Below are 26,194 nucleotides of genomic sequence, written 5' to 3' on the forward strand. Positions count from 1 at the left end.
TGCCAACTTGACTCTATCAATAAATATTATTTGTACGTGAATACATAATGTAATTGGATAAAGAATAGCTAAATCCATCTTACTATGAGCTATTTCTAATAACATCCTATTTTCTATGAATTTTTATTAAAAGTAATTTATGTTGTTTTGAGCACCTGTGTACTAAAATAATATAATGATAACTCAGGAGGAAAATTTTAACTTAATGACTATGATCACAGAAAACAAAAACAATTAAAAATTCAATTTAGATACATATCTTAGTTATAATGTAGGATAGAGTACTCAAAGACTGTCAAGCATAAAATATTGATTATTAGCATAATATACAGTAGGAGAAATAATTTGAAAATACAGTTCAAAGAGGAAAATGAAATAATGTAAAATTCTCCATTATCAATATTTTTATGTCATTTTTAAACAGATGATGGCAGATATCTGAACACTGTGGTCTGTGCTCATAAGATACACTCAAAGTTGATGAAAAAGTGTCATTTTGAAATGTAAATATGCAAAATGTGCCATAAAATCACAACTTTTGGAACTATTTAAATTTTCTTTTTTTTTTTTTTTTTGCGGACCACAGGGAGACTCTTTATTCATGGGATAAACCTGGAGCCTGATTCTCCCACGGCGAGCCTCCTGAAATGACAGAAGCTACGGAGGGAGGCCACACGCTAGGCCACATGTCAGCATTATTATTGTTCATCATTCATTCAGGGCCCACAAAAGCGAGAGCATCTCCATACCGGTGTGGATTTTAAAATCAGGTGGTCAGTTCTGAGCAGCTATTTAAATTTTCAAAGAAAAATTTTAGAACGTAAAACTGCGAAGGTAACAATACAGTTTTTATAAACTCACTCATGGAGCACCTGAGTAAAAATGTTCATAGACTGTTGAACTAGAAGACTTGCTTAAATCTGCATTTGCACAGCAAAGACACAATTTCTACTCGGATTTTATGTTTTTCTGGGGTAACATGAGGCCAGAGGTGACTGATAGAGATGATGGGGTGGCTACTTTGTTTATATCTCGATGCTATTATTTAATACATCTGCAGGCCTGCTACTTACAAGTCGTACACATCAGAAAAGTAGCTTGAATACTTAAGTTTAAATAAATAAAGTAATATGAAACAGCTATCATTTATTGAATATTTCTTTAATATCTAAAACTTCCCTGTTAAGTAGGTATTACTAATGCCCATTGGCAGATGAGAAAGGTGAGGTCTTAAGTGAAGCAGGATCATAGACATAGGTCATAGAACAGCAGGCCAAACTAGTACTACAGCATCTATCTACCTCAATTTTCTCATCTTAAAATGCGGATAATAATGCTGACTTCATAATTAATCCTCGAATATATTTTTATTGTAAAAGTAAGTAAAATTATAAAGATTTTTGGGCGGAAAGTAGAAAGCTATATGTAATCATTTAGAAATATAGATACCTCTGTTAACATACAAACACATATTGGGAAAATAACACAATTTTTATAACACACTCCCAAATACATTCTGAGCTTTGTTTCATCACTCAGCAATGTGATAGAAACTACTGTTTCACCAGATACTTAATGTAACCCCTAGGGTAATTTAGTTAGTTTAAATTTTTGAATCTGAATTTTTTTTTTTTTTTTTTTTGAGATGGAGTCTTGCTCTGTTGCCCAGGCTGGAGTGCAGTGGCACGATCTTGACTCACTGCAGCCTCTGCCTCCCAAGTTCAAGCAATTCTCCTGTCTCAGCCTCCCGAGTAGCTGGGATTACAGGCACGTGCCACCACACCCAGCTAATTTTTGTATTTTTAATGGAGATGGGGTTTCACCATGTTGGCCAGGCTGGTCTCAAACTCCTGACCTCAGGTGATCCACCTGCCTTGGCCTCCCAAAGTGCTGGGATTAAGGTGTGAGCCACCGCACCCAGCCTTGAATCTGAATTTTAAAGCTTCAGTAAAAGCAAGGCATCTGTGTGTCCATCAAGAGTTATTTGGTTGCACTAAATCTCTACACAGATTATTTAATATTGCCTAGTCATTCAACTTACTTCTTGGGTAGCTTCATTTTTTTCACTTTGTCTTCAGCATGTTCATCTGATATACCCACATGACATCCTAATGCCAACAAAGTCCTGGAAAACAAAACCAGAGATAAGTGTGATCATTTCTTCTCTATGTCCAGAATAACCCAACATGACAGCAGTAGCAATGAGATACAACCTTGAAAACACAACAGAAGTCTTGTTTATTTTATTTTTTAGAGACGGAGTCTCACTCTGTCACCCAGGCTGGAGTGCAGTGGCGCAATCTCGACTCACTGCAAGCTCCGCCTCCCGGGTTCACGCCATTCTCCTGCCTCAGCCTCCCAAGTAGCTGGGACTACAGGCACCCACCACCACGCCCGGCTAATTTTTTGTATTTTTAGTAGACAGGGGGTTTCACCGTGTTAGCCAGGATGGTCTCGATCTCCTGACCTTGTGATCCACCCGTCTCGGCCTCCCAAAGTGCTGGTATTACAGGTGTGAGCCACCGCGCCCAGCCAGAAGTCTTGTTTTTAAGGCAAAAGGAAGATTTATTGATTTGCTAATTATTCATTTCTGAGTAAGGAATAAGACACTGCAAACTGAAATGGCACAAAAAGGAATACACTGAAGAGTTAAGTCTCCCTCCAACCTCTTCTAGTTCTGTTTCCTTCCTCTAAAGGCATCAATTGTTACCAATTCTTCGATATCCTGCTGGGGAGCCTATGTACCTACTAAAGCAGATATATGCGGGGGTGTGTGTGTGTGTGTGTGTGTGTGTATGATATTATTGTTTTACCTTTTATAGAAATGGGTATATACAGGAGACATTTTGAGACATTTGTCTTTAGTACCCATGGCACTGAGTGGTTTCTCCTGCCTTGATAGAGTAAGAAATAATGGCATAATATTTTGGGATTACAGAATTTCTAAGGTCTGATCAGTTCTAGTAAGAATGTGGGAATTATCTAAAACCCATAATACTTACCTCTATAATATTTTAATAATGTGTGGATAGGTTGATAGTTATGTGTATATACATATATGTACATTATATATATGTATTTCCATGTAGACAGGTATCTATATGTACAAGCTTAACCATTTAGACAGATATATATAAGCTTATACATATGGATATCTATCCATCTATATGCACACAATTATCAGTTAAATTTTGTTATATATGAAAAAATTAAAATACCCCATGAAATTATCTTTCTAGTGTTAAATTGCAAAACTGTGGGAAGACCAAGAGCTGAATGAAGGTATAAAATAAGCTAAATAAAGAATGTGCACATTGAAATGGGATTGGTCAGCAACAGAATAAAAAACGAACTCACAGGAACAAATATAGATCACGCTTATTCAAACACTATCCAGAGGACAGGAAGATTTTACCAGCACCCTCCATTCCTTTATTTATTCATTCAATAAATACCCATTGAGTGCTATCAAGTGCCAGGCCCTGTGCTACAGACAACAGGCAATTATGATAGTATCTTCAGGGCAATGAGATAATCATAAGGCTATAAAAGTATCAAAGAGAGATGTCCAACTCAGCTCTGAGAGAACTCAAGATTGATCATAATATTAGGATTTATCATAAACTCAGGCAGTTAAACCTTTGAGCACATGCCCAACAAGAAATCTTCTGATTATAATGTGTCTTTCCAAGCTGATCTGTAAAAACGAATATTTTGGGTTATAAGACAGTTATTATCACTGCAAATTAGTACCTCAGTGTGACATGCCAGGAATGTAGTTAATGTGAGTCCAGACTGAGAGACAAAGTAACATGGTATACTGACATCAAAAGTAAGCCTGAGCCATAGAAAATGTAATTAGTTAATTCATCCTTAAGGGTTTCTAAGAGAGAGCCAGTGTTTTATGCCATCAATACTATAATCTTCTCGTAACTAATTAATTCAGCCTCATAATCTTCTTCCCAATGCAAACTACCTAGAAAAGTATGAATTCAACTCACATGGACAGTGAACATAATAGACCACATGTGCATAAATATATAAGTCCATAAATATTTATTGAGTTACCACCATATCTAAGGTACTCTGTAGTACAGTAGTCCTCACTTATCCATGGCTGATATGTTCCAGGACCCCCAGTGGATGCCTGAACCCCACAGATAGTACCAAACCCTACATTTTTTCCTATCCATACATACTATGAAACATACTAAAATTTAACATATAAATTAGACACAGTAAGGGATTAAAACTAGTAACTAATAGAAAATAGAACTATTATAACAATATACTGCTCACAATTTCACAGACAGTAGAATTGTTTTTATAGATCTTAGCAACTTCAGTATACAGTACGTTTCTTCCCTTATTAAGTCGAGAATATTCACCTTTTCACTTAAAAGAAGCACTTTATGGCTTCTCTTTGACATATTCAAATTGCCAGCATCTTTAATTTTGTGCTTTGGGGCCATTATTAAGTAAAATAAGGGTTACTTGAACAAAAGCACTACAGTGTCATGACAATCAATCTGATAACCAAGATAGTTGCTAAGTGACTAACAGGTAGGCAGCCTATACAGCGTGGGCCAGGGGGACAAAGGGATGATTCGCATCCTGGGCAGGACAAAGTAGCAGGGCGTGAGATTTCATCACACTGCTCAAAATGGCATGTAATCTAAAACTTATACATTGTTTATTTCCAAAGTTTTCCATTGATGTTTTCAGGAGTACTACTGCACATGTTTCTCTTGACAGTGTTTACAGTCTGGTAGGAGAAAAGATGATGACTGAAGAATTATAATAAAACCAAGTAGGGTTCCAAGTTTTAAAAAGTTACATGTTTTAGAAGTATCTTTAAGATATTCCAAGAAGGATCATTAAAAATTTCAAAGATGAAGATATGTGGGAATAAAGGATAAAGAGATGAGGAAGCAAATATTTCAGGTAGGTGAACAAGACAGACAACAGAAGCAGGAGATCGTGGGTCTGTGTGGGAGGGAAAGAGAAGAGTTGACTGGAGTATTAAGATCTGACCATGTACTATAGGTTAAGGGTAAAAAGAAATACTGGGGTAAGTTTGGGGTGCACTATATGCTTCATAAATATTTCTCATTATGTGTGATGGCTAATTTTATGTATCAACGTGGCTGGGGCATAGTGCCAACATATTTAGTCAAACATTATTCCAGATGTTTCTGTGAAGCTGTTTTTTGGTGAGATTAACATTTAAATTGCTACACTTTGAGTTCACATGGAACCAAAAAAGGGCCCGAATAGCCAAGGCAATCCTAAGCAAAATGAACAAATCCAGAGGCATCACATTGCCTGACTTATATATAAGGATATAGTAACTATAACAGCATGGTAATGGTACGAAATTAGACACATAGATCAATGGAATGGAATACAGAACCCAAAAATAAAGCCACATACCTACAATCAACTGATCTTTGACAAAGTTAACAAAAATAAACACTGGAGAAATGACAACCTTTTCAATAAATGGTGCTGGAAAAAATGGCTAGCCATATGCGGAAGAGTGAAATTGCACCTCTATCTCTCACCATGTACAAAAATTAACTCAAGATGGATTAAAGATATAAATGTAAGACCTTGAAGAAAACCTAGAAAAAACTCTTCTGGACACTGGCCTAGGTAGAGTTTATGATAAAGATCCCAAAAGCAAATGCATCAAAAACAAAAATAGACAAATGGGACTTAATTAAACTAAAAAGCATCTGCACAGCAAAATAATCTACAGAGTAAATAGACAATCTACAGAATGGGAGAAAGTATCTTCAAATTATGCCCCCAACAAAGGACTAATATCCAGAATCCACACAGAACTTAAACAACTCAACAGGAAAAAAACAAACAACTGTATTAAAAACTGGCCAAAGGGTCAGGCATGGTGGTTAATGCCTATATAATTCCAGTACTTTGGGAGGCCGAGGCGGGAGGACTGCTTGAGCCCAGGAGTTCAAGACCAGTCTGGGTAACATAGGGAGACTCTGTCTCCACACATAATTCAAAGTTTAATCAGGCATGGTGGCACACATCTGTGGCCCCAGCTACTCTAAAGACTGAGACAGAAATTTTGCCTGAGTCTGGGAAATCAAGGCTGCAGTGAGCTATGATCCACCACCACACTCCAGCCTGGGCTACAGAGTGAGACTCTGGTCCTGAAAAAAAAAAAAAGAAAAGAAAAGAAAAAAGAATATAAACAGACATTTCTCAAAAGAGGAAATACAAGCAGCCAAATAAACACATTAAAAAATGCTCTGAGTTACTAATCATCAGAAAAATGTAAACTAAAACCACAATGAGATACCATCTCACACCAGTCAGAATGGTTATTATTAAAAAGTCAAAAAATAAAAGATGTGGGTGAGGATGTGGCTTATACACTGTTAGTAGGAACATAAATTAGTTCAACCTCTTTGGGAAACAGCATGAATATTTCTCCAAAAACTAAAAATAGAACTACCATTCAGCCCCGCAATCCCACAACTGGATACCTACCCAAAGGAAAAGAAATCATTATATTTATTATTATTATTATTATTTTTTGAGAAGGAGTTTTGCTCTTGTCACCCAGGCTGGAGTGCAATGGTGCAATCTCGGCTCACTGCATCCTCCGCCTCCCAGGTTCAAGTGATTCTCCTGCCCCAGTCTCCAAAGTAGCTGAGATTACAGGTGCTCACCACCATGCCCAGCTAATTTTTGTATTTTTAGTAGAGCTGGGTTTTCACCATGTTGGTCAGGCTGGTCTCAAACTCCTGACCTCAGGTGATTTACCCGCCTTGGCCTTCCACAGTGCTGGGATTACAGGTGTGAGCCACCGCATCTGTCCAAGAAATCATTATCAGCACAGGCGTTTGAGACCAGCCTGGCCAACATGGTGAAACCCCGTCTGTACTAAAACTACAAACATTAGCTGGGCGTGGTGGTGGACACCTGTAATCCCAGCTACTTGGGAGGCTGTGGCAGGAGAATTGCTTGAACCTGGGAAGCAGAAGTTTCAGTCAGCTGAGATCATGCCACTGCACTCCAACCTAGGCAACAGAGCAAGACTCTGTCAAAAAAAAAAACAAAACACCTGCACTCACATGTTCATTGCAGCACTATTTACAATAGCAAAGTCATGGAATCAACTTAAGTGTCTGTCAACTGTTGACTGCGAAAAGAAAATATGGTACATATACACCATGGAAAACTATACAGCCACAAAAAAGAATGAAATCATGTCCTTCTTGCAGCAACATGGATAAAGTTGGAGGCCATTATCCTCATCATTTAAAAGAAAATTAAATACTTCATACTCTCACTTATAAGTGGGGGCCAAGCAAAGTGGATACACACAGATATAAAGATGGGAATAATAGATAGTAGGGACTTCAAAGCAAGGAGAGCAGGAGGGTTGCTCGTGTTGAAAAATTACCTGTCAAGTACAATGTTCACTATTTAGGTAATGGGTTCATTAGAACCCAAATTCCCACCATTATACCTATGTAACAATGTACATAGGTAAATTCCTATGTATCTGTGTACACAGCAATATACCTATGTTACAAACATGCATATGTACCCTCTGATTCTAAAATTAAATACTAAACTTTTCTAAAAAGTATAGTGCACTTTAAGTAAATCAGACTACCTTCCATAATGTGACTGGGCCTCAACTAATCAGTGAAAGTTCTCAACAGAAAAAAGAGACTGACCTTCTGAGCAAAACAGAATTTTGCCAGCACCCTGCCAATTCTTTAAGGAATCTCTCTCTATATATATATCTGTGTGTGTGTGTATATATATATATATATATGTGTCTGTGTGTATACACACACAAACACACACACAGACATACACCCTGTTGGTTGTTTATCTCAAGAACCCTGATTAAGACATTAAGTGAGGGCCTCATATGCTATGCTGAGGGAATTACACTTATGTGAATGGACTAGGAGCTGCTAAAGGTTATTCTGCAGAATAGCAAAGTTAGAAGTCATCAGGTAGAAAATGCACTTTTTAGAGGCTGATTATTTTCATTTTTATTAAATTTATAGAGTTGCATGACTATCAGCACAATCTAGCTTTGCACCATTTCCACGAGCCCGTGAGGTCCCCCATGCCTGCTGCAGGCGTTTCTCACTCCCACCTCCAGACAGCTCCTAAGCTATTTTATGTCTCTATCAATATGCCTGTTTCAGGCATTTCATAGGAATAGAATTATACAATATGGAGTCTTCTGTGTTTGGCTCCTTTGACCTGGCATAAAGTTTTTCAGGTTGATCCATGTTGGAGTATGTGGCAGTAGTTTGTTCCCTTTTATCGCTGAATAATATGCCATTGTAATACTGGATCACATCTTATCTATTCCTTAGTTGATGAACGTCTGCACAGTTTCCAGTTTTTGGCGCTTATGAATAATGCTTCTGTGAACATTTATGTGTAAATCTTTGCAGGGACATAAGCTTTTATTTCTCTTGGGTAGATACATAGGATTAGAATTGCTAGGCTATGGTAAGTTTATGTGTAACTTTTTAAGAAACTTCCAAACTATTTTCCAACGTGGTGGCACCATTTTACGTTGCCTGCAGAAATACATGTGGGTTTCAGTTTTCCTATAGCTTCACCAACACTTGGTATGTCTGTCTAAAAATTATAGCCATTTTATTGTGTGTTAGGTAGTATCTTATTATGGTTTTCATTTGTATTTTTCTGACTGATGATGTGTAACATCCCTGATTGCACTTTATTAGCCATCTGTGTATCTTCTTTGGTAAAGTATTTTGCCAATTTTTGCCTTTTTTTTTTTTTTTTTGAGATGGAATCTTGCTCTGCCACCCAGGCAGGAGTGCAGTGGCACGATCTCAGCTCACAGCAACCACTTCCTCCCAGGTTCAAGCAATTCTCCTGCCTCAGTCTCCCGAGTAGCTGGGATTCCAGGCGTCCGCCACCATGTGCAGCTAATTTTTTTGTATTTTTAGTAGAGATGGAGTTTTACCATGTCGGCCAGGCTGACTTCAGACCTCAAGTGATCCACCCAACTCAGCCTCCCAAAGTGCTGGGATTATAGGTGTGAGCCACCATGCCCAGCTGTTTTGCCAATTTTTAAATCAGGTTTTGTGTATTCTTATTATTGAGTTATAAGATTTCTATATATATTCTGGATACAAGTCCTTTGTTAGGATTGGTATGATTTACTACAAATCCTATTAATACAATTGTGCTTGATTCACAAATATTCTCTCCCAGCTGGTGGCCTGTCTGTTCATTCTCTTAATGGCTTCTTTTGAAGTACAGAAAGTTTTACTTTTAATTAACTCCAATGGATGGACTGTTTTTTTTAATAGGTCATGTTTTGGATATTATATCTAAGTACTCTTTGCCTAATCTGAGGAGGTTTTAAAATGGGAGCAATGGATTATATTTGAAATATATTTATTAACACTACAACCATATCAAGTTCTTTGTTTGAATGAAGTGTTTGGTTTCTGTATCACCTTTATTAAACCACTTTATTTGATGATTTAACATTGTTTAACTCATTTTTTTTTTAAGTCTGCTGAAGGGTGGTGAGAGAAAGAGCACACTATAAGTTGGAACTGCAAAGCTGATAGAAAGGCTAGAAAAGCACAAAATAAGGGAAGCAAGAAAGGATTAGGTGGGAGTGAGTTCTTGGCCTTACACGCATTCAGTAAATATTTACTACTAGATTAAGCAGCAGGGATCGGTAATGTAGCATTTTAGTACTTAAACTACATAGCTGCAGAAAAGTAAACAGACTGTTAGGAAGCAAATGTGAGGCACCCTGTAGATATGCATTTGGTATGTAAAAACCCAGTTACTGACTGAGATTTATCATTTATTTATTAATTCATTCATTTGATGAATATTTACTGAGCTCTATGTAAGATCTGAAAAATGGTAATGAAAACCAAGTGAGATGCCTGCTCTCATGAAACATATGGTCTGGTGGAGTACAGAGGCAACCATGTAATTCCCACACACAGGGAAAGCTTCTATACTGGGAGTACAGAAAGGATGAGTACCTATAGAAGTAAAATTGTTGAGTCAAGGAACTCAGACAACATGTTGGAAAGAAGTGAACCTGACCTTAGATCTGGCAAGCTTGTCCAACCCATGGCGTGCGGGCTACATGCGGCCTAGGACAGCTCTTTGAATGTGGCCCAACACAAATTCATAAACTTTCTTAAAATATTATGAGGTTTTTTTGTGTGATTTTTAAAATTTAGCTCATCAGCTATTGTTAGTATTATAGTGTATTGTATGTGTGGCCCAAGACAATTCTTCTTCCGCTATGGCCCAGGGAAGCCAGAAGATTGGACAGCCCTGATCCAAAGGATGAGAGCCAGGCATAGAAAACAGCATTCCACATCACACACCGGGGCCTGTTGTGCGGTGGGGGGAGGGGGAGGGATAGCATTAGGAGATATACCTAATGTTAAATGACGAGTTAATGGGTGCAGCACACCAACATGGCACATGTATACATATGTAACTAACCTGCACATTGTGCACATGTACCCTAAAACTTAACGTATAATTAAAAAAAAAAAAAAAGAGCATTCCAAGAAGAGTACGTGTGGAAGATCTTGTGGTGGAACGGAATGTGCGGACAGGCAAGCCACACAAAGGTCAGTGTGACTGCAAGCAAGAGTACAAGGGCAGCCTCACTTATAATGAGGCTGGTGAGAGGCAAGGCCCCAGATTTTGGGATACTTTGGCAAATTAAAGCACCATATTTAACTTAAAAGCAATCAAAAGCTGTTAAGGGATTTGATTTTATTTTTTTATGTATTTAATTTTTTTTTTTTTTTTTTTTTTGAGATGGAGTCTCGCTCTGTCACCCAGGCTGGAGTGCAGCAGCATGATCTCGGCTCGCTGCAACCTCTGCCTCCTGGGTTCAAGCAATTCTCCTGCCTCAGCCTCCCAGCAGTTGGGATTACACGCACCTGCCATGACACCTGGCTAATTTTTATAATTTTAGTAGAGACAGGGTTTCACCATGTTGGCCAGGCTGGTCTTGAACTCCTGACCTCAGATGATCCACCTGCCTTGGCCTCCCAAAGTGCTGAGATTACAGGCTCACCTGACATCAGGTGACCCACCGTGCCCGGCCCCATTAAGGGATTTTAAATAGAAAGATTGACATGGTCACCTTAATGTTTGAAATGAACACACTGGCTACAAAGTACAGAATAGATAGAGGTGCTATTGCATTCTGTTTGCTAGCATTTTTGTTGAGGACTGTTGTGTCTATGTTAATCAGGGATATTGGTCTGTACTTTTCTTTTTTTGTTGTGTCTTTGTCTGGTTTTGGTACCAGGGTGATACTGGCTTCCTAGAGCGGTTAGGGAGAATTTCCTGCTCCTTGATTTTTTTGAAACAGTTTCAGGAGGATTGATATTAGTTCTATGTATGTTAGGTATAATTCATCTGTAAATCCATCTGATCCTGGGCTTTTCATCGTTGGGACACTTTTTATTACTGATTCAATCTTTTTTTTTTTTTGGAGACAGAGTCTCACTCTGTCGCCTAGGCTAGAGTGCAGTGGCACAATCCCAGCTTATCGCGAACTCTGTCTCCCAGGTTAAAGCAATTCTCCTGCCTCAGCCTCCTTGAGTAGCTGGGATTACTGGTGTGCACCATCACACCCAGCTAATTTTTGTATTTTTAATAAAGTTGGGGTTTCACCATGTTGGCCAGGCTGGTCTGGAACTCCTGACCTTAAGTGATCCACCCACCTCAGCCTCCCAAAGTGCTGGGATTACAGGCATGAGCCACCGCACCTGGCCACTGATTCAGTCTTACTATTTGTTATTGCTCTGTTCAGGTTTTCAATTTCTTCCTGGTTCAGTCTTGGGAGGGAGGCTGTATGTTTTCAGGAATTAAGTGGGTTTTATATCAGGGACACAAGGATGGTTCAACATCTGCAAATCAATAAATGTGATACATCGCAAAAACAGAACCAACAACAAATACCATATGAGCATCTCAATAGGTGCAGAAAAAGCATTTGATAAAATTCAGCATCGCTTCATAATAAGAACTCTTAATAAACAAGGGATAGAAAGAGCATACCTCAAAATAATAAAGGCCATATACAACAATCCCACAGCTAACATTATGCTGAATGGGGAAAGTTGAAAACTTTCCCTCTAAGAACTGGAACAAAACAAGGATACTTACTTTTACCACTCCTATTCATTACATTACTGGAAGGCCTAGTCAGAGCAGTTAGGCAATGGAAAGAAATAAATGGCATCTAAACTGGAAAAAATGAAGTCTAATTATCCTTGTTTGCTGACAATTTGATCTTATGTCAAGAAAAACCTAAAGACACCACAAAAAACTCTTATTTGATAAATGGAATTCAATAAAGTTGCAGCATGTAAAAATCAATGTACAAAAATTGGTAGCATATCTAAAGACCAGTAACAATCTAACTAAGAAACAAATCAAGGAGGCAATCCTATTTACAATATCCACATAAAAATTAAAATACCTCATCGAAATATCTAAAATACCTAATTAAAATATATTTAACCAAGGAGGTGAAAGATCTGTACAAGACAAACTATAAAACAATGATGAAAGAAATTATAGATGATGCAAACAAACAGAAAAACAGCCCATGATCAAGAATCTGAAGAATTAGTATTGTTAAAATGATGATATTGTCCAAACCAATCCATAAATTCAATGCAACTCATATCAAAATACCAATGTCATTTTTCACAGAATTAGGGAAAAACAATCCTAAAATTCAAACGGAACAAGAAAGAGTCCAAATAGCCAAAGCAATCCTGAGGGGGAAATAAAAGGAGGCATCATATTACCTGACTTCAAATTCTATTATAAGGCTATAGTAACCAACACAGCATGGTACTGGTATAAAAACAAACAAATAGATCAATGGAACAGAATAGAGAACCCAGAAATAAAGCTACATATTTACAGCCATATTTGTTGGCTTTCACAAAGCCAACAAGAGCATGCATTGGAGAAGGGATACACTCTTCAATAAATGTTGCTGGGAAAACTGGATGGCCACTTACAGAAGAGTAAAACTGGTTCCCTATCTCTCACCACGTACAAAAATCAACTCAAGATGGGTTAAGACTTAAACAAAAGACTCAAAATTATAAAAACACTAGAAGAAAATCTAGGGAAAACTCTTCTGAACATTGGTCTAGGCAAAGAACTTATGACTAAGACCTCAAAAACCCAGGCAACAAAAACAAAAATAGACAAACAAGACCTATTTAAACTAATAAGTTTCTGCACAGTGAGAGAAAGAATCAACAGAGTGAAGAGACAACCTGCAGAATGCAAGAAAATATTTGCAAACAATTCATCTGACATCAAACTACTCATTCATCCAGAATATGCAAGAAACAAACAATTCAACAACAAGAAAAGCATCAAATAGTCTCATTAAAAAGTGGGCAAAGGACACGAATAGACATTTTTCAAAATAAGACATACAAATGGCTAACAGGCATATGAGAAAATGCTGAACATCACTAATCATCAGAGAAATGCAAACTAAAACCCAGATGAGATATCATCCTACAACAGTCAGAATGGCAATTATTAAAAATGCAAACAAACAAACAAAAAAAAACAGATGTTGGTGAGGATGCAGAGAAAAGGGGACTCTTACGCACTGTTGGTGGGAATGTAAATTAGTACAGCCTTTATGAAAAAATAGTATAGAAACTTATCAATGAACTAAAAATAAAACTACCATTCGATCCAGCAATCCTACTATTGGATATCTACCCAAAAGAAAAGAAATCGATATATCAAAAAGACACCTGCACTTGTATGTTTATTGCGGCACTGTTCACATCAGCAAAGAAATGGAAGGAACCTAAGTGTCCATCAGTGGATGAATGGATAAAGAAAATGTGGCATATATACGTAATGGACTATTATTCAGCAGTAAAGAAGAATGAAATCATGTATTTTGTAGCAACATGATTAGAATTGGGTTCATTATTTTAACTGAAATAAGCTAGACCCAGAAAGGCAAATACTCATGTTCTCATTCATAAGTAGGTGTTAAAAAAATGTGCACACATGGACATAGAGAGTGGAATGACAGTTAATGGAGACTTGGAAGAGTGAGGGGATTGGAAGGGAGTAGATGATGAGAAATTACTTAATGGGTGCAATATACATTAACTGGGCGATGGATACCCTCAAAGTCCTGACTTTTGTTACTTCATGCATGTAACAAAATTGCACATGTACCCTGTAAATTTGTACAATTTTTAAATAGGCCAAAAAAAAAAAAAAAAAGAATAGAAAAGAGAGTATCTAGGGTGTATTTGAATTGGATCTGTTGGGAGGATATTACAATTTCAGGTGGGAAATAATGGTAGCTTAGACTAGGTTAGTATAGGCTGGCAATCATGTTGGAGTTGATGATGTGGTGATAGTAACATTAGTAATGGAAGAAAATAGAGAAGTCGATGGATTAAAATATAAGTAGAAGGCCATGGGTGAAGGGAAGGGATGTGTCCAGGATGACTCCCAGATATCTGAGTTGTGTTCTGAGGGGCACTTAACAAAACAAGAGAAGGAAACTGAAAGAAGCCTGAGATCTGAAGGTATAAAAAAGTCACAAAGTTTGAGGTACATTTGCAATATCTAAGCAAATTGGCATCTGAGAATGTTATGCGCTGGATACCTTTTTAGGACTAGGTACATGACTGTGAATTTAAAAAAAAATCATGCTGTGGGCTTCAGGTGATAACGATGTGTCAATGTAGGTTCATCAACTGTTATAAATGTACCACTCTGTTGAGGGCATCTGCCTGTGGAAACAGGGGGCATATGAAAAGTCTCTGTATCTTCCTTTTAACTTTGCTGAGATCCTAAATCTGCTCTAAAAATTAAAGCTTTTTTTTTTTTTTTTTTAATTATAGTTCCTGGCTTCATGGAGCTTACAGTCTAGAACAAGCTTTTCCAGCCCACAGCCCAGGATGGCTTTGAATGTGGCCCAACACAAATTCATAAACTTTTCTAAAACATTATGAGATCTTTTTGCGATTTCTGTTTTAGTTCCTCAGCTATCATTAGTGTTAGTGTATTTTGTGTGTGGCCCAAGACAATTCTTCTTCCAATGTGGCCCAGGGAAGCCAAAAGATTGGACACCTCTGGTCTAGAAGGAAAGGCAAATATTAAATAACCTCAGAAAGTGATATTACAAATTGTGGTGAGAGTTATAAACGCACTATCGGGTGTTATAAACGAAGTGAAGGAAGTGGTGAGGAAATTCTTATCAAGGAAGTGATATTTAAATGAAGGCCTGAGGGATGAGTAGGGAGGAACTCCTTTAAGGGTGAAATGAAGAATTTTTCCAGGCAAAGGGAACAGAATAGGTGAGGCAGGAAAAAGTTTAACTCTTTATCAGGAAGAGACCATGAGGGCTGGAACATACGGAACAAGGCAAAGAGTGGTGCAAGGCATGATGACAAACAGGAGGTGTCTGACTGTCTGGGCCCTGCACACACTTGTGAAGATATCAGACTCCAAGTTCCATGGGAAGCCATTGAACAGTTTTAAGCAAAATATGAATGAATGCACGTGTGTGTATGAACTCAGGCTGCTGTGTGCAGAATAAAGAGGGCAAGTGGGAGGACCAGTTAGGAGATGGCTATGGTAGTCTGGGTGACAGATGATGGTGGCTTGGACCAGATTGACTGCTGTGGAAAGGGAGGATGGAGGAAGAGTGATGTATACTTGGGGGGACCTGATGATGGGCTAGAAGTAGGAATGAAACAAACGGAAGAGTCAAAGGTGATGCCCAGGTTCCTGGCATGTGTAGCAGGATGAATAGCCACGCATGTTGAAAGACTCAACATCCTAAATGCAAATACAGGGGACATAAAGCTATATAGAGCTAGGTCACTTCTGATGCATCCAGGGGAAAATGTCAATGGAATGATAGGACATACAATTCTGTCACTCAGAGCAGATGTCTAGGGTAGAGATGGACATTTGGGGAGGTATCAGCACCTGTGTGGTAATTAAGTCATGGAGTGGTGAGAATACCTTCAGAGAGTTTGCACACTGAGAAGAAATGGCCCAGGACTGAACATAAAGATTCACAACATTTAGAACTTCAGAAGACTGGCCAGGCACAGCGGCTCACACCTGTAATCCCAGCATTCTGAGAGGCTGAGGTGGGTGGATCACCTGAGGCCAGGGGTTTGAGACCAACCTGGCCAAGATGGCGAAACCCCATCTCTACAAAAAAAAAAATACGAAAGAAAAATTAACCAGAGGTGGTGGCAGGCACCTGTAATCCCAGCTACTCGGGAGGCTGAGGCAGGAGAATCACTTGAACCTGGGAGGCAGAGGTTGCAGTGAGCTGAGATCGCGCAACTGCACTCCAGCCTAGGCAACAGAGCGAGACTCCTTCAAACAAACAAATAAATAAGTAAGTAAGTAAGTTGGGAAGGTTGTTGCCAGCAAGAAACCAAAAAGAAAAAAGAAGAGGAGGAGGAGGAAGAGATAGAAAAAGGAGAAGGAGAAAGATAAAGAGAAGAAGAAGAGGAAAAAGAAGAGGGAGGAGAAGAAGAAGAGCGAGAAGAAGAGTGAGGAGAAGAGGAAGAAGGAGAAGAGGGAGGAGGAGAAGAGGAAGGAAAAGAAGAGAGAAGAGAAGAAGAGGGAGGAGGAGAAGAGGGAGGAAGAGAAGAGGCAGAAGGAGGAGAAGAGGAAGTAGGGGAAGGAGAAGAGGAAGCAGGAGGAGAAGAAGAGGAAGAAGGGGAAGGAGAACAAGGAGAAGGAGAATAGGGAGAAGAAGAGGGAGAAGGAGAAGAGGGAGAAAGAGAAGAGGGAGGAGAAGAGGGATGAGGAGAAGAGGGAGGAGGAGAAGAAGGAGAAGAGGGAGGAGGAGAAGAGGGAGAAGGAGGAGACGGAGAAGGAGGAGGAGGAGAAAGAAGGAGGAAGAGGATAAGGAGGAAGAGAAGAAGGAGAAGGAGGGGAGGGAAGGAAAGAAGAGAAAAAAAGGGAGGGGAAGGGAAGGGAAGGGGTGGGTGATGGAGGGAAGGGAGGGAGGGGGAGGAGGAGGAGGCAAAGAGGTATGAGAAACTAACTTGCTCTCTTGGACAAAAATTCCACCTCTCCCCTTATCAGTTATTTGTCTCCCTTCCATACTGCTTTCCTCTCCATCCGTTTGTCCTGGGTCCCTACTATTCCTCCCGCCCTTCACCACATACGTGCACAAGCACACTACATCATCTAAAAATAATTTTCAGGAAAAATACTTGGCTAGGAGGAAAAACATCATTGTAGTGTCACTATATTTTTGTTAACTTCCAAAGAAATAAATTCTATGAATGTGTATTATATGTTGATTAAAAATCCTTATATCGATTATTTCTAAAATGTGAGCTGTTTGTTCAGAAATTAAGATCTGGAATTTGGAAAATAGTAAAAACTAAACCAGAAACTGAACCTTTGGTAATACTGGTCACATTTGAGGGTCATCTGGCAGGCATGATCTGCCAAGCTGTGCTGTTCTGAGAGTGTCACAATTTTGCAGTACTGTACGATACACAGATGACGATAGAAGTCTAAACTAAGTTGTCACTGTCAACAATTTACATAAGAAAAAAAATCACAGAAACAGCACCCAAAATTCATATTTCATTAAATCACTCCTCAACCCAAAATAAGGGATATTCTGGAATAATTTCTTGCTTATTTGTTATTTGGAACTTCTAAAGATGTAAACAAATGAAGCTGTTCATCCCTCCTATGATATATTTATTAAACAAACAAAAAACCTAGACTATGCTCCCTCTCAGACGTATGGTGTTAAAGCCTTTATCAATATCCTATTAGTTAGTCCCTATAATAATTCCATGAAGCAAATACATTATGATCCTCATTCTACTAAGGAGAAAAAAACCTAGGGTTCAGAGGAGTTGAGTGACTCCAGCAACATTTTCTTGGTGGACCAAGCCCTTAAGTCCAGACAACCCAACTCCAGAGTTTGTGTTCTTACCTGTGCTGCTCTGGGGCCTGCCAATTAAATAAGTGAATAAAGGAAATATAGGAAGAAAGTACTGTACTTTCTCTAAACCCCTGGAATTGGGCATGGTATGAATCTTAGAGAAGTATAGATGTTTTCCCCTAATTCAATTTGTAAATAAATAAATAAAAATCAGCCCATCATAAAACCATGTAAACTAGCTATAAGAAAATCAACAAAGAAATGTTAAGCATTTGCTTGTGAAGAGGGTGATTTACATTCATCAGAGAGAATAAAATCACAGTACGTGCAGTCTGAAGATTAACCGAACCAGCCACCAGCAGCTGGTAGGTATGACACTGGATTACATGTAATAGTCAAAGGCACAACATGCTAAATGCAAATACAGAGATTTCTAGTCCAGAATTTACTCTCTGCTATAGCTGGCTTAGCTGTCAATTGCTAAAATAATAGGGAATGCACTGCAAATTTAAATTATGTTAGACCTTGACCTTTCAATAAAACATTCTGTTGTAAAAGATGAAGAAATAATGAGCTGCTATGAATTACTAAATACACAAGCCTCATGTCAACAGCGCAAAGGAAGATCAGAGATGCTGAATCCATGTACTCAGGACACAGCGCTCATTACACATTCTTTATTACAAGCAAACCTTGTCATTTTTAACCTTTAGGTTCTCAATTTACTTGATGTGTATGTATTGCTTTTTCCTTTAAGTTCCTAGAAGACCCTAAGCTCAATCTTATGCCTAACGTGTTTACTTACATGATAATCTGCATCCTTGAGGATATAGAGTTACACATCACTTAACAATGGGGATACACTCTGAGAAATGGGTCTTTAGGCGATTTCATCATTATGTGAACATTATAGAGTATATTTGTACAAACCTAGATCATAGAGCCTACTACACACCTAAGGTATACGATATAGCCTATTGCTGCTAGGCTACAAACTTGTACATGTTACTTCACCAAATACTGTAGACAGTTGTAACACAATGGTAAGTATTTGGGTATCTAAATATAGAAAAGGTAGTGCGTTGCATTAGGATGTTATGACAACTATGAGGTCGTAAGTGACAGGAATTTTTCAGCTCCATTATAATCTCATGGCCAGCATCATATATGCAGTCCATCATTGAGTCAAGCACTGTTAGGCAGCTCATGACTATATACCTGAGCCCAAATTCTAGAATTTGAAATGCGGTTTAAATTTTATGTTCCGGGTCCCTGGTAAAATAATTTCAGTGGAAATAACTCCTTACTATTCTTAACGAAACTGAAACAAACAAAAAGGACTATAGTTTTGTACATAATATAAAAACATATCAGGATAAGTGACCTATTTGAACAAATCCAGTTCTATAGGACATCAAGGATGGAAAGAGGTCAAGAGTAAAGTTACCGGCTTTGCAAAAATATTCTGTTTACTTTTCTATATCAAAATTTGAAATTATATTCCTTCCTTTATTCCATTTCAGTCCCATTATTCTGTCTGCAAAGGTAAGGGGCAAAATCAAGAGGTCAACTGGCAACAATCACTAAAAAGCAAATTTGCCTTTACTGGGTGATATAAAATACCCTACAGTAGCTTTTCTCAAAATATGTGCTCAGGCTGGATGCAGTGGCAAGCTCCTGTAGTCCTAGATACCCAGACTGGGCCAGAGAATCACTTGAACCCAGGAGTTGGAGGCTGCAGTGCGCCATGATCAAGCCTGTGAATTGCCATTGCTCGCCAGCCTGGGCAACATAGTAAGACTCTGGCTCCTTTTAAATTTATTTTTATTACTATTATTTTTGAGACAGGGTCCTGCTCTGTCGTCCAGGCTGGAGTGCAGTGGCGTGATCACAGCTCACTGGAGCCTCAATCTCCCAGGCTCAATCCATCCTCCCACCTCAGCCTCCAAGTAGCTGGGACTACAGGTGTGCGCCATTATGCCCAGATAAGTTTTATATTTTTGTTGACATGCGGTCTCACTACGTAGCCCAGGATGGTCTCAAACTCCTGGGCTCAAGCCATCTACTGGCCTTCGCCTCCCGAAGGGCTGGGATTACAGGCATGAGCCACTGTGCCCGGCTGACTTTGGCTCCTTAAAAAACTAAAACAAAACCAAAGATATGTTACTCAGAGAAATAGCCCTCATAGGTGTGCTCTGAAAAGAGGCTGCTATGGTCAAATCGGTTTAGGAAATACCATATACTGACTTCACCCCAAAGTTCTGAAAAGTCCATCAGCAAAAAATTTTAAATTATTTAACTCTTTGAATTTAGCATCTTTTAAATATATTAAATCAGTGCTTCTCAAATTACCTATGGTGAAGAACTAATTTTCTTTTTAATATTTGGTCTATTGTGGTTTTTCTGATATAATACAATAAAATTGTTAGAGAAAATTGAATTTTCAAAATGAAGACATATAGGCTATGACCTCACATTTCTTAAACTATTAGATTCAATATATGTAAAATTGCTTCCCTAAATTGGTATAGAAGTTTATAAACACCTACTCTTAATATCTTATTTAGTCACAAACCAGTAACAATTTGTGACCGGCCCAGTCCCGGTCCACAGCCCACATTCTGGGGACCTGTATCCTATCAGATCACAAAATCCTCATCATCCATAATACCCATATACATCTGTAGGACACACTTTGCAAAATACTGATGTAGAACAAGAGGACATAAATTAACAGGGTCAAAGTCTTATTCTCAACAAATACTGATCCAATCCACTTATGCATTATAAAAAGTTCTAGCTGGAATTAAAAATCACTTCACAGCTCAATTAACATATAGCATCAATACCTGTTTTTTTTTGTTTGTTTGTTTGTTTGTTTGTTTTTTTCAGGGAAGGCAGGTTGGAAAATAGAAAAAGTTAAGAAACTCACTTCAGGGTCTCAAGTGACATTTGTAAGTTGTAATTGCGCTCCTGTTCAGGCAGCTTGGAGAACTCCACCAGGCATGGATGTTGTCTCTTGTTGTCATCTCTAACCTGAAACAGGACAGGAAATTGACATAAAATAGTCTCCAATGCCAGGCACTAGCAATGGAATTCAACTGTGTGATAGAAAGTGGAGGCAGAAGGCAAGAAGAAACACCCAGATCATCACCCCCGCAAAGCTGCCCCCACAACCTCTCAGGCGCAGTGAGTATCTGAGGTCACTGGTAAAAGCTGGCATTATCTTCGTTCCTTCCCTTCTGTTTGACAGAGCTTCCATGAACCCCCGCCATGCAGACTTCTACCCCAGATTCCCATAGGCTCACTCAGTCAGCTCCTTGCAGCATTTGCTTATATATCTTACTTTCTCAGTGAGGTTTACCCTGCCCACTTGCCTAATTAGGACAGTCTGCCTGCCCAGCTTACTCTTTTTTTTTGGTCCATACACCTTCTAACACATTGGATTTATGGAGTTATTGGGCTATTGTCTGTCTCTGCGAATTAGAAGATCAAAAATGCAAAGATTTTGGTCTCTTTTGTTCTTTGATGTGTCCCAAACATCTTAAACATGCCTGGTATGTCCTAGACACATGTTTTATAAATTGAAATAAATTGAAATAAATCCGGTGTAAGAAGGGTGTGGCAATGACTTAGTTTTAATTCGTAGTAATTTTCCTGTATAGAACCAAACTGATTACAGACATCAATTAACGACAGGACTGACTGACATAAACACTTTGAGGTGGTTCTAGCTGTTCATTTTACCCCTGCACGTTACCTCCTGATCTCACAAATCACCCTACTACCTTTGCAAAATCCATTAGCATCATATGCAGGTGGTTTTTATATTAATCCTTGAAACTGTATATTAGCAATCACATTAAACTAAATGCAAGGTTTTAGGAATGAATTAATGAGAAATATGTTCTCTCTCCTTGCATTAGTAATTAGGTTTGTTATCCTCTCAGAGACCTAAATCACATCGGCATTAATGCCGTGGCAGCACCTAGATGGCAGCCATATGCTGTCAGGGAACAAATTAGTTCATGAGCATCATTACCAGGTCCTATAAATGCCACATGAGAAGGACAGAAACATGAGTGAGCTTTTTTTTTTAAGTCTTCAGCAGTCACCAAGTTAAAAATGATGTATTTATTCCTTTCTTTCTGGTCATCATTACGAATGAACAAGACTTATATAGAATCATATATTAGATATACTTATCTGATTGCAGAACTTTGAAAATGAAATTGAGTTATGTAATTTTACTCTAAACTCTAAATCTCTAACCCTACAAACGAAACATAAAATGAACATTTATAAAATGAATGTGTCTGAACCCAGAAATAATCTCCCCATTTAGGTCATCTCCACTTTGTCTCTACTCTCTATACCAGAATAACCAACACCATCATCTTCTCAAGTGTCTAAATGAAACCAGAAATCTGCGCAGATTCCCTTCCTTCTCCTGCTACATCCCATACGTGAACACCGAAACATCTCCTGTAATCACGTCTCTCTATCCCCACTGCGGGGCTCTGAGTCGCCTCTCACCTGAGGTACCTGTGCCCTGTCCCTGTCTCTCTTCCTGCCTCCAGGCTCTCTGCGTTTCCACATTTACAGCAGAGCTTCTTTTGAAAGCAGACATAAGTCTGTCACCTTCCTGCTAAGCATTTCTCAATGCTCTTTAGCCCCCTACAGAATAAAATCATCTTCTTCCCAAGCCTTTTGTGACACACTTCCTGCATACATGGCCTGGCTTCCCACCTCTTCTCCGCACCACAGCAGAGGTGTCCTCTTGCAACACTGCGCTACTGAAAGGTCATGGCTAATGTCCTGTCTTTTCTGCCTCCTCGCTTTTACACATGCCAGGTCCTCTGCCTACTACACGGTCATGCTTTCTGATTGCCAGCTATATCTTGTACACATCCCTCAGTATGGGATCAAATATTTACCTCCTTCTGGAAGCCTTCCCTGATTTCCCTGGGAAGAGCTAAATATTACTTCTTTACTCTGTAATTGTTTGCCTACCAATCATTCAACTAAATACGAAGCGCCCAGAAGGCAAACACAATACCTTAAAAGCCAAAGTCTTTTCAAAATTGGGTCCCTAGTACTAAACACACCAGGCAAATAGTAGACATACAATAAATGTTAAAGGGACGAATAAATGATCGACAGATCTGCCTTGTTATTCCATAAAATAGGGCCCTTGCACCATACTCCTGGGAAATATATCCCAAAGAAACGATAACTTCTTCAAAAAAAAAAAAAAAATCCAACATGCTGGGTAGCTAAGTATAAATTGCTCCAAAGAAAAACATACTTGAATACTTCAAAACCTCATTTAAAATGTTAATGAATTTATGAAATTAGCATAGTAACAGGCACATATCTTAGTCTAGAATAATAGACATCACAAGGTCAAGGATTATAACTACTACACAAAAAGGAGTTTCAGGGAAGGTCTTGGAAAAGAAGCAGACTGCAAATCATACATTAGATGAGAGAACACCTCCTGCACCAGGAAAGGTGCGGGTGCTAACACAACAGCAGCAGACCAAGGGCTCAGTGTCTCCCCCAGAGGTACATCAAGCCCAGTGTTGCCTCAACTGGCCTCAGACCCAGCAAAGGATAACTTGAGTCAATTGGGGGCAAGAAGGCCCTGCGGTACTGTATTATCCTTTAATATTTGAAAACCCGAAGAGTGTCTTGAACATGGCAGGAATGCGATGTATGGCATCAAACAGAACTAAATTTAACTGGAAGAATCAATAATAGTGAGACTTTATATTTTAGTCAGTTCTTAAAGAAGAAACACACCTAAGGCTCCACTGCAAAACATAATCATTTAGGTGAACTTACTGGGAGTTTGCAATGGAGATCATCCTAGAAGCCCACTGAAATATTTGCTATTACAATATGGGGTTTTGCTGTTTGTTTTACATTTTTTTTTTTAATGGAAACTTTTTAAAAAATCTTCCTGGCCTCTAATCATCTTTTCCTATTTTTGAAACTTCTGGAGAATGTTGCCTGTAATTCCTCTGGCAATTGATTACTTACACATTTGTAGCATCTCTCTTCCTACTGACTAATAGATGGTTCAGTCTTTTATTTAGCATTTATACATGTCTTTCAATTTTAAGAATTGATGAGGCCGGGCATGCCTGTAATCCAGCCTGTAATCCCAGCACTTTGGGAGGCTGAGGTGGGCAGATCACCTGAGGTCAGGAGTTCGAGACCAGCCTGGCCACATGGTGAAACTGGTCTCTACTAAAAATACAAAATTAGTCAGGTGTAGCGGTGCATGCCTGTGAAACCAGCTACTTGGGAGGCTGAGGCAGGAGAATCGCTTGAACCCGGGAGGTGGAGTTTGCAGTGAGCCAAGATCACACCACTGCACTCCAGCCTGGGTAAAAGAGCGAAACTCTATCTCAAAAAAATTAAAAAAATTGATGAACGTAGCACAAAACTAGGTACCCAAGTGTTTGTCGGTGTAACAAATGTCTAACTATCATTTAGTTAATAAAAGCATCCCATTTTCTGGTCATGCTTTAGCAAGCCTTACAGTGACTTGCAGTCACTTTCTAAATTCTGTCTTAGAAAACCTTGATTCCAGTCTTGGAGCTGCTACTCACTAGCTATGTGATGCCTGCCAAGGCATTTAGCAACTGTAAGAACTCTCCGCTAGGTCATCACCAGTACAGCTGAAATAATAACACAACCCAGTTCACTGTAATGACAATTTGACCTAATAATCTGTATGTGAGAATGCAAAACACTGAATAAATATATAAATATTACTGAGTAGTGTGGAGTATCACATGATACTACTACTAACATTATATAAAGTATTCTTTATTTAGAGCTCAATGCAATAAACTATGATGGGTAAATACATTAATTTCCATATTCAGTCAGGTATAAGAAAGTGTTACAGCCTTTGGGACACTTAGAATAATATCATACAAATGAAAGTATTACCATGGTTTTGACACAAACAAGTACATGATATACACTGGGATTACACAGGAAGTTGTTTGTTTTAAATCTAAATTTTATTAAGTTGTAAACTAAGATCTTTAGCAAAGTATCATTTAGAAGCATGTGCAATCATGATTTCTCAGTCTTCATTCTACCTGTGAAACCCACTAGGAACGTTTGCCCACAGGTCTCCGCTTTTACACACAATTGGAACTGAAAGAAAAGAAACATCAGCAAGAGAAAAGTAAATTGCCTTCTTTTCATTTTCAGTTTTCACTTTCAATTTCACTGAGATTTTTTAAGTGGCTTAAAAATCAATGCCTATTATCTATCTGTATATGTTAACCTTGATTTGAAAATATAACTTTCAGCCCAGAGACTGATAACTTTCCATTGTCTAGGCAATTAGACCATCCTTCAGTGAACCTGCCAATAATGCCTGTCAGCCCCATTAACTACAATAATGTAGTAAGGCAAAACTGCACAAAAACTAATGTGTAGGGGGAAAAAAATCAATCCAACTAACTGATTGATGTCACCCCATAGCAGGAAAAGGCAAAAAAAGTTATGTTTTCAGAAAGATGTATTCACAGAATCTGAAAGTAAATTTCAAAATTACGTACCGGACCATACTGCCAGCCAAGCTCAATTTTATTCATAACCCAGAGTTCATGGATATTCTCTGCCAGTTTTTCTCTTATTCTTTCTAGATGAGGAGGCAACACGATCTAAAATTTACAAAAAGAAAAAAGACACGTCAGAAACAAATGCAATAAGATGCAGTGCCAATGGCCTTCACTGCAAATTGAACTAAATAAAACTGCCTCATAAACCAGTAATCATAGGACAAAGTTCTAAGCCATCTATTTCACGACATTCTTTTTTTTTTTTCCCTTGAGACGGAGTCTAGCTCTGTCGCCCAGGCTGGAGTGCAGTGGCACGATCTCGGCTCATTGCAAGCTCCGCCTCCCGGGTTCACTCCATTCTTCTGCCTCAGCCTCCCGAGTAGCTGGGACTACAGGCAACCGCCACCATGCCTGGCTAATTTTTTGTATTTTTAGTAGAGACAGGGTTTCACCGTGTTAGCCAGGATGGTTTCGATCGCCTGACCTCGTGATCCGCCCGCCTTGGCCTCCCAAAGTGCTGGGATTACAGGCGTGAGCCACCGCGCCCAGCCTTCATGACATTCTTTAAATAAATTTTGGACTTTTTTTTGACACCTTAGGTTTC

The 26,194-nt window shown here is 38.8% G+C and overlaps 1 protein-coding gene across 5 annotated transcripts in view; it reads right to left on the minus strand.

The window, feature by feature from the left end:
• Window positions 1–26,194, minus strand: part of RYR2 (ryanodine receptor 2) — a 789,753-nt gene that overhangs the window by 304,576 nt on the left and 458,983 nt on the right. For all 5 annotated transcript variants that reach the window (XM_054448216.2, XM_054448137.2, XM_054448051.2 and 2 more), the window contains exons 23-25: window positions 25,588–25,692; window positions 20,931–21,034; window positions 2,042–2,125 (exon numbers count right to left, since the gene is read on the minus strand). In XM_054448216.2, coding sequence (XP_054304191.1) covers window positions 2,042–2,125; window positions 20,931–21,034; window positions 25,588–25,692 — 293 coding nt within the window. The remainder of the gene's footprint in view (window positions 1–2,041; window positions 2,126–20,930; window positions 21,035–25,587; window positions 25,693–26,194) is intronic.

Source organism: Pongo pygmaeus, chromosome 1, assembly GCF_028885625.2.
Source record: "Pongo pygmaeus isolate AG05252 chromosome 1, NHGRI_mPonPyg2-v2.0_pri, whole genome shotgun sequence".
NCBI classification, from domain to species: domain Eukaryota; kingdom Metazoa; phylum Chordata; class Mammalia; order Primates; family Hominidae; genus Pongo; species Pongo pygmaeus.